We start from the raw sequence: 9,237 nt of genomic DNA on the forward strand, positions 1-9,237 counted from the left end.
GTGGGAGGGAAGAGCAGGTCCAGGCCGGGGAGCACAGGCCGTGCCCCAGGCTGGATGGGCATCCTCCCCCGTTGGGGCTGTGGGGCCTACAAGGGTGTACCACTACCTTCCGCCTCTGTCCCTCCTCAGAGGTCCCAGGAGTCACCCCAGCTGGACACGGGAGGGAGGGTCCAGGGGGCTGAGGAGCAAGGGTCTGCAGCCTGCCCTGCTGGAGCTTCACAGGGCCCGTCAGCCAGGGCCACCTGAGCCAGTGCTGACCTCAGGGGCCAGCAGAAGGGCAGCCCACGAACCCCCTCCTCCCAGACCTGAGAGCACAAGGAAGGGACTGCGTGAGACAATCCCCAATCTAGGGGCCTCCCCATAGGAGGCAGGAGGCAGAGACCCCGAGAGAGGAGGCCACATGCAGAGCGGAGCAGAGGTGGGTGAGGGACACCTGGGACATCCCCTCCGGGCAGGACCGGCTTCTGGCTTCCAGAACACAGGAAATCAATCCCAGGTGTCTCAGTCCCTGGTTGGTGGCATTTGGCATGGCAGGCACCGTGGCAGGTGACACCCCGTCAGGCCCAGTGTCCTTCTCCTGGCCTGGTCACCCACCTCCATGACAGGTTCCTTTTGTTCCACTTGGTTGGAGCCGGAGCCTGGCGCTTCCTTCGAGCCCAGGACAGAGGGGGCAGGTCAGGGAGGGAACAGCGCGGGGTCTTCATCAGGGCCAGAGTGGCCTCATCTGCAGGGGGGGTGCTGGTCAGCAGCAGGCCTGGCCCACCTGCCCCCCAGCCCGAGGTTCCCAGGAGCCCCCAAAAGCTGCAGCCTGGTCTCTGGCCACGGGCCTCAGGCCCAGGCCTGTTTCCCCTGGTCCTGGGGAAGGCCTGTCAGATGAGGCCCACCAAGGGGCAGGGCCCAGGAGGGGAGCGGCCGGGCCGGCACGGCCCAACAGGGACCACGGTGTCTCCTGCCGTCCATAGAACTGACCCAGGATGCCAGTGGCCTTCAGGCCGCCAAACTGCTGCATGGTGGCGATGGCCTTGGACAACTCCTCCTGTGTCTGCAGCCGCCCTGTCGCGGGGTCCGCTGGGGGCAGGTAGCCAAACCTGCTCAGCCACTCCTAGGAACAGAGGGCAGAGTGAGGGGTGGCCACGGTGCGGCTCCACGCAGAGCTGCCTGGACCAGTACGACGCAGGGAGCAGGCCTCCGAGCAACACCACCCCGGCCCGACGCCCTCCGTCCAGTTACTCTATAGGCAGCTAAAAAACCTGACGCCTCTTAGCCAGGGCGGGCTTGTGCAGTGCCCAACCTGTGCAATTGCTCACAGCAGCCCTGCACCACCTCACTCCTGAGGCAGCAAAATGTCCAGGGGACACAAGTGAAGTTAAAAGTTTCTTCAGTGTGGCCAGCACCAGATGCAGGCCCCAGGCTACCTATTAGGGGTGGTCTAGGACCAAAGGCTTGAAGCCCCTGTCAAGAAAGGCAAGAGATGACCTCACAGAAGAATGGCACCGAGGGCCTAGGGCCCAGGCTGCCCACTGGACATTCTGCTGTGCAGCCTGGGGAAGGGTGGTCAGACCCTCTGGGCTGCTTTCTCAGCAGTGAAACCAGTACAGTGCCGACTTGGCAGGGTGGTTGAGGACGGGTCAGTGGGGAGGTGGGAGGGGCTCACACCAGCACTGCCCAGGTGCTCTGTATGGAGGATCTGGGATGTTGGAAACAGCGAGTGGTGGGCAGAAGGGTCACCCGACCCTTGAGCCAAGCAGGAAGGCAGGTCGAGCTGCCACCAAGGGGGCCCTGGGTCCTGGGGTGGGCCTCATCTGCAGCCCCATCCACAGCTGTGGCTCCTTAAGCCACCAGGTGGCGCTGTACCACTGTGCAAAAGGCAGTGATGGTCCCATGAGCACTGCTCTGTCCCCAGTCACAGCTTACCCGCCCTGGAGCACCCAAAGTTTGGGTTTCAGGGACTCCCTGTGTCCACTCCAACCCTGGACCTGCTTCAAGAAGGGTGTGAACCAGGTAACATGCCAGGGCCAACCAGCAGACCCTCCTCTTTTCCTTTTTGCATACCGGGGCTCCCACCTGGCGCCTCACACACGCCAGGCGACCCCTCCACTGAGCCACATCTCAGCCTTTTTTATTCATTTTGAGGCACAGTCTCACTAAGTTGCCCTGGTTGGCCTCAAACTTGTCCTCAGGATGGAAGCGGTGGCACATGCCTGGAATCCCAGAGGCTCAGGAGGCTGAGGCAGGAGGATCACAGGTTCAAAGCCAGCCTCAGCAACTTAGTGTAGATCCTATCTCAAAATAAAGAACTAAAAGGGCTGGGGATGTGGCTCAGCACCCCTGGGTTCAGTCCCTGGTATGAAAAACAACAAAACCCCTGCCACCCTCCAAACCTCAAGTTCCAAAGTGGCTGGGACGGCAGGTGCGCCCCACTGCACCTAGCTAGGTCTGGGTGGGTCTTTGTGATGGATATTTTAAAAATCCTCTCGTTTCACTTGTGCCACATGTCAGCCCCTGCCACCTGTCCTGTGGGCTGGTGCTGGAAGGAAGGCGCTGCAGGAAGCCAGCTGTGTGCAGGAATGGGATTCTGAATTCCCAGATTCCAGGACCTCAAAAGGGACAAGTTACTAACCAGGAGGGCAGTCTCCACGATTTGCATATCATTTGCATACACCTGCAGACCAGCTAGATTCCCCCTCCAGGTGACAACTGGGTCCTTGCTGGGATCTTGCCTCTATCCCTTTCCCAACCCAGATTCCCCTCTCAGCCTTGATAGGAGGTCCCCAAGAGTGCACACAACTGGAGGTTCCTGGAGACCCCTCCAAGGCCACTGGGCAGGTTCTCCAAGTGGACTTTCATGGTGGGGCCTTGGGAGGAACCTGATGACCACTGAGGTGAGCAGTGCAGCGGGGCCCTGGGTGCTGGTTCCAACCTGCTACCTCCCAACTCGAGTTCCATCAACAGGATGTTCCGAGTGTCCCACAGTTTGTCACTGCCCGGGCCCTGGAACACCCAACAGCATTCCCGGGGAGCACGTGCATGGCGGTTTTTCCAAAGGGTTTGTTTCTGGTTTTGCAGGGAATGCACCCGGGGCTGTGAGCACACCGGGCAAGCGCTGTGCCACCGTGCCGCACCCCAGCCCTTTTCATTTTAGTTATGGAGGCTGGCTTTGAGTGTCTATCCTCCTGCCTCAGCCTCCCAGGTCGCTGGGATGGTAGGCACGCTCCATCACACCGGCCATTTGTAAATTTGGTCCTACAGTGTTTTTTTTCTTTATTTTTTAAATATTTATTTTTTTAGGTGTAGATGGACACAACACAATGCCTTTATTTTTATGTGGTGCTGAGGCTCGAACCCGGGTCCTGCCCGTGCTAGGCGAGCGCTCTACCGCTGAGCCACAATCCCAGCCCCTGCAGTTTTCTTCTCTAATGCCAGAAACCACAGTTGTGAAGCCTCTGCCAGGAGCTCAGCTTTGGCTGCACCAGCTCTTCACCTCCTGGAAGGCCTCCGCAGGCTCCCCGACCTACCTGATGCCAGGCGGGGACACCCCAGCCCTCTTAGTAGACATCTCCCCCACCTACCAGGGGCGAGGTCCCAGGAGGAGGGCCCACTGTCCCAGACCTTGCCTGCCTGGACCTGGGAGAGGAGCTGGGGCAGTGCAGACTGGGACCACGCCTGGGGTCTGGTGCCCTTGGGGCAGGCATGGCTGGCACAGCCTTCGAGCTCCTCCCAATCTCCAGAAGGGGCAGGTACCCAAGTGCCCAGGGCTGTGTACATTTTATTTTGGCTGGGGACTGAGCTCATTTGCAGTGTGGGACGAGGCTAGTGGGTCCCAGGCAGCAGGCAGCAGAGAGGGCTGAGCAGCCTGGGAAGAGCCACCCAGAGCTGGCCGTCCCTGCTGGGGGTAGAGACTGCAGAAGAGGTGCCCCGCTGCGCCCCACCAGGATGCACCAGCCCCTCTGCCCCTCCGTGGCTGGCAGAGCCGAGTCCCAGGGTGGTCCCGAGGGCGCCCCTCCCGCCGCACTGACTCACTGCGTCCAGGCACCAGCTACAGCCCCGGCCCCCCCACGGCGAAGCCCCAGTGTCGTCAGGGGCCACCCTGTGCCTGGGCTGCAGGCACTGACCTACATGCGCCCCTGGCTCAGCTGGCCTGGGCTGACTGCCCACCGCTTCTGGCCCTGGCTGACTCATTCCACCAGCCTGGGGGCAGCAGGTCCATAAGGCCATCTCACAGATGAGGAAATTGAGGCTCAGAGGTCCTTCGAAAGACCATGGCTGAGTGGACCCCTGCAGCCCCTGCCACAATGCCCCACAGCTGGCCCGCCTGACAGCAGTAGCCGCAGTACTCTGCGGCCAGCACCTGTTCTCATGCCCTCTCCACCCTTGCTGTGTCAAGCCCCTGTGGAGGCATGGTCAGCATGACCTCCACTCACAGGCAAGAAAGCGAAGGCCCAGAGAGGGTGGGTAACCTGCCAGCGCCACTCAGCACAGCTCAGCCACAGGGTAAAGAAAGGCACAGGCCAGGCCTCAGCTGCCTCTGGGGGTGACTCTGCAGCTGGCCTGAAGTTGGGGTGAGCCCTTGCCCCAGCATTCCTCTGAGTGTCTGCCCATCTGTCTTGAGGGCGGGTGCTGGGGACAGTAGGGCAGACCACTATTTCCCCGCAGTCAGGGGAAAATGAATGGCCAACAGCACACAAATGGCCTCAGGGGGTTTCACATCATGAGCAGTGATCACCTAAGGGCTCCGACAATCAGCCGCCATCCTGCACTGGCCACTGGAAACTGGCCGAGGCCCACCACAGTACTCAGATGCACTGGGAGGACCGGGCTGTCCCATTCTGCCATGCACTTGGCACCCAGAGGGTGCTGGGAGATAGCTGTGAACCAGTCTTATAAAATCGGCATCGTTGCTGTTTCCCCATTTAACAGATGAGGAACTTAAGGCACAGAGTGGTCAGGACACTGGTCCACAGTCACACAGCCAGTAGAGGCAGGGCTGGGACTGGAAGCCGGGCTCACCACACAGGTGCCTGTGCTGCAGCTTTCGTGCTGTGAGGGACCAATTAAGCAGGTCTCAGGAACAGTCCTGGGTGACATTTGAAAAGCTAGCCAGGTGATGAGCCCAGGAGTGCTTGTGGCAGTGGGAACAGCAAGAGCAAAGAGCCAGAGCAGGATCCAGCCCAGGACACCCAGGGAGTGAGAAGAGCGGGGACAGGCACCCAGGAGAGAGGTGGGGAGCAGGAGGCCAGGTGGGGAGCCAGCCTGCAGTCAGTGCGAGGCCCTGCCCCCCAGGCCTGCTGCGACAGGAAGGTGCCCAGAGGCCCCCAGTGAACACACACAGCACCCTGTGTGCCCAGTACCAAGCCTGCACCCACAGCCAGGGCTCCATGTCATCGATGTCACAGTCAACAGCATGAAAACCAGAGGCATTCAAAGCGTCCTCAGGACCTTTAGGAAGGAGCTGCCCTGGAGGGCACCCCGCCATGCCCCAAGGAAGGAGCCGCCCTGGAGGGCACCCCGCCATGCCCCAGCCCTCAGGAAGGCGCCATTCTGGAGGGCACCTGGCCATGCCCCAGCCCTCAGGAAGGCGCCACCCTGGAGGGCACCCTGCCATGCCTCAAGGAAGGAGCCGCCCTGGAGGGCACCCCGCCATGCCCCAGCCCTCAGGAAGGCACCACCTTGGAGGGCACCCCGCCATGCCTCAACCCTCAGGAAGGTGCCACGTGGAGGTCACTCTGCCATGCCCCAAGGAAGGAGCTGTCCTGGAGGGCACCCCGCCATGCCCCTGCCCTCAGGAAGGTGCCACCATGGAGGGCACCCTGCCATGCCCCAAGGAAGGTGCTGCCCTGGAGGGTACCCTGCCATGCCCCAGCCCTCAGGAAGGTGCCACCCGGAGGACATGCAGCAGCCTGTTCCCACTGTACAGAAGAGAGGTTGAGGCTTGGCGCTTAGGTCACAGAGCATGTGAGCAGCAGCCTGGGTCCTGACGGCCATCGAGAGGGGACCACAAAGCAAGGGATACAGCGATGCCCTCCTTCTCAGTGGTACTGTTTTGTTTTGGTGCCAAAGATCAAACCCAGGGCCTTGTGCATGCCAGGTGAGTGCCCAGCCCTGAGTTGCCCGCGGCCCCACCGAAGCACCTTCTCACCTCTGAGTGCAGGACCAGGGTGACAGCTGACGTTCTCAGGGCTCAGGTGGGTGCAGGGGACATCCCGGGCCCTGAGCCAGGCGGGGACACAGAGCTGAGGGCACAGAGCAGCTACAGGCTTGCTTGGGTGCTGGTGCTGAGGGCATTTGTGGCTGGTTGTGTCCAGGCCTGAGGGTGCCAGTGCCCAGGAAGGGGACACGTAGGCTGATGTGTGCTCTGGTGTCCTGCCTCCCGCTTGCTGCCGTCCCAGTACCATCTTGTCAGCCCTCCGGGAGGTGACCAGAACCCCCTCAGTGTGTGCCAGGTGACAGCACCAGATGTTTCTGGGAGCAGAAATCAGAGGAGAAACTCGGAAGGACTTTGGCCAAACCAGTCACCACGCACCAACTCCTGGGCCTGCCCCAGCAGATAGGTCCAGGACCTCTGGAAGCACACAGTGGCTGCTAGTGGTGGCATGGAACTCACAGCTGGCATGTCCCCCCCCGGCCTGGTTAAGGAGGTGACATCCATGCAATGAAACCCAAGGGGAGACCCAGTCATCCTATAGGACCTTCTCCTCCAAGATGGACTGCAAGCAAGAACAGCAGGGGACTGGAGACTCAGGAGCATATGCCCACCTCCTGATCCTAGGGAAATGACGGCACCCCCAGAACCTTTGCAGGGCTTACACTTTTTGCTGTGGGCATCAGACTCAGGAATCAGGGGGACAAACCCAGGCCCATGGGCACTGCAGTGGGGACAGTCCCAGGAGCCCCAGCGGCTCCTCTGCCCTGCTCCAGTACAGCCTGAACGGCCACCCTCCGCTACCCTCACAGCCGATGCCTCAATCCAGCTTTGTGCAAAGACCCTGGGCTGGGCTGGGCAGCCTCTCCCAACTGCTGGGCTCAGTGCTGTCTGGCAGAGGCTGGGTCACGCGCACAAAGCGGCCCTTCTCCTCATTGGCGCTGAGACCCAAACCCCCAGTGGGTGCCCCCAGGGAGATCTGGAGGGCCCAGCCCTTGCAGTTTTCTGCCCCTGGGGCCGGAAGCTCTCTAGCGTCATCCCTGCTGGGGGCCACCAGAGGGCGCCGCCTCACCACGATGGGAGCAGAAGGGGCGAGTCTGCCCACGCCAGAGAGCCAGGCCTGCCCCGGGTGGGGGCCAGGACTGGGGGCTGCCTGTGGCATCTGCCACTTTGTCTTTGTTCTTTACCAGTGGGATGCCAGGGCCCCACTGCCTCTGGCCAGGCTGGGGTTACTTCCCCTGCTCAGTGGCCTGCTGGGTGGGAGTGGGGGTGGGCAAGTGACAACTGGGGTGCTGAAGAACCAGGAAGCCCAGGCTGGCTCCTGGTGCCAGCCAGGAGCGTGAGCCTGGCTCAGTCTCTGTGGCCAGGGACGGCACAAAACTTCCCAACTGCACCAGGTCTGATCAACTAACTGGGCTGGACCAGCCCCATCCCCCACGGTGCTGACCCTAACTCTGTAGGCCCTCCTGGCAGCTGCTTTTGTGGCACCTTGGGAGCTGGGACACTGTTGCCCCTGGGTATGCACTGCAGCGAGGGAGCCGGGAGACCCCCAGAGACAAAGGGACCTGATGTGAGGGGGCCCTGAATTCAGAAGCCAGGTGGGTGGGAGGGAGCCTGCCCCAGGGGCCCTTTGGGCATCCAAAAGTGGGCAGCAGGGAAGGTGGCCAGTGCCCTCCCAGATGACTTCAGGGATGGCCCTGGAGCAAGTCCTGCCAACCAAGGGGTTATATGTTCACTGGAATGTTCCTGCCTGAAATCCACCAGGCCACTTGCCTGAACCAGAGGCTTGGGAGCTGGGAAGGCCAGTGATGCTGAGATCCGCCTGCCAGGACCCCATTAGGAGATTGCCTGCGTGGGCCGGCCACTTGTGTTGGGCGGAAGGCCACCCTGGCCTGGGTCCCTGAATCTCCCTGGACTCGGGGTAGCACAGGTGGGGGCCGCATAATAACTCAGCTAAAGGAAGTGGCTGCATCTTCGCCTGGCTACCCCAACCTGCGTGGCAAGATCCTTGAAGTCTGATCTAAACCCTCAGGGTCTGCAGGAGACTCAGATGGGGCAGGCAGGCAGCAGAGGGATATGTGAAGAGGGCGGGCGGCTCCCAGCAGGGCTCCCTAGCCAAGCCTGGGAAAGCGTCTTGGAGGGGCTGGAGGGCCGGGAAGGCGATGAGGCTGCGGCGGGCCTGGAAAGGTAGGGAGTCCCCACTGGGCTCAGGACAGGACCAAAGGGAAGGCAGGGCAAGGATCGTCGCCCTCACAGAGAAAGGGAAGAGGGACGGGGCCAACATTCGCGCTCAGCGGGGGCTAGGGACCGGTCCCTGGCTTCCCCGAACCCTCACGGGCAAACTCCGGGACCACAGGCTTTCCCAGCGCCCATAGGCACGGCCTCGGCCCTCCCTCGGCTCAGGGATGCGCGCCCCTGCCCTTCACTGCTCCCGCCAGGAAGCACGCGGGGCGCAATGCTCACGGCAGCTGCGATGGCGGTCCCCACCCTCCGGGCTCCCCCGCTTTGGGACTGCTCCAAGCCGGGGACCTGGGCTCCGGCTAGGCGACTCCCCCCAGCTCCCCAGGCTCCTTACAGCTGCGTGCGCATGGAGCGCAAGACTGGGGAAGGGACCCGGCTCCCTCCCAGACTTGGAAGCATTGGCCTCACTCAGCCTGTGCTCCCGGCCTCAGTTTCCCTGCCTGGGACGTGGGTCCCAGCGCCCCGGGTCCCCTCACCCGAGACTCACAGGTGGGCTTCCCCCTCACCCGCGCAGCCGCCCGCAGGAACCCTCGCTCACGCGCGGCGCTCTTCTCGCCCCGGGCCATGCACTCACCACCCCCAGGCTGAGGTCCTCTGCGCGAGGTGCGGGCGCGGCGCAGCCCCCGCGGGCCGCCAGCGCGAGCAGCAGCAGCAGCAGCGGTAACAGCCGGAGTCCCACGAGCGGTGGGCCCGGCCCCCGAGCGGCGCGGCGCCCCATCCCGCTCTCGGGGCTGCGGCGGCGCGGAGGCGAGGGTCCCCGCGCCCGCCCGCAGCCCGCGCCCTGCGATCCGCTCCGCTCGGCTCCGCGCCCCGCGCCCCGCGCGCAGCTCAGCCGGACTACCGCTCGCCGCCCGCCT

General features: G+C 62.8%; 1 protein-coding gene across 1 annotated transcript in view; it reads right to left on the reverse strand.

Annotated features, from left to right (window-relative positions):
• Positions 1 to 9,237, reverse strand: part of Mmp17 (matrix metallopeptidase 17) — a 19,240-nt gene extending 10,003 nt beyond the window's left edge. Inside the window, exons 1-3 of the mRNA XM_048785794.1 lie at positions 8,955 to 9,237; positions 970 to 1,102; positions 561 to 724 (exon numbers count right to left, since the gene is read on the reverse strand). Of these exons, the coding sequence (XP_048641751.1) occupies positions 561 to 724; positions 970 to 1,102; positions 8,955 to 9,098 (441 nt within the window). The 5' untranslated portion in view covers positions 9,099 to 9,237. The remainder of the gene's footprint in view (positions 1 to 560; positions 725 to 969; positions 1,103 to 8,954) is intronic.

Source organism: Marmota marmota, unplaced genomic scaffold (assembly GCF_001458135.2).
Source record: "Marmota marmota marmota unplaced genomic scaffold, marMar, whole genome shotgun sequence".
In the NCBI taxonomy this organism is placed as follows: Eukaryota; Metazoa; Chordata; class Mammalia; order Rodentia; family Sciuridae; genus Marmota; species Marmota marmota.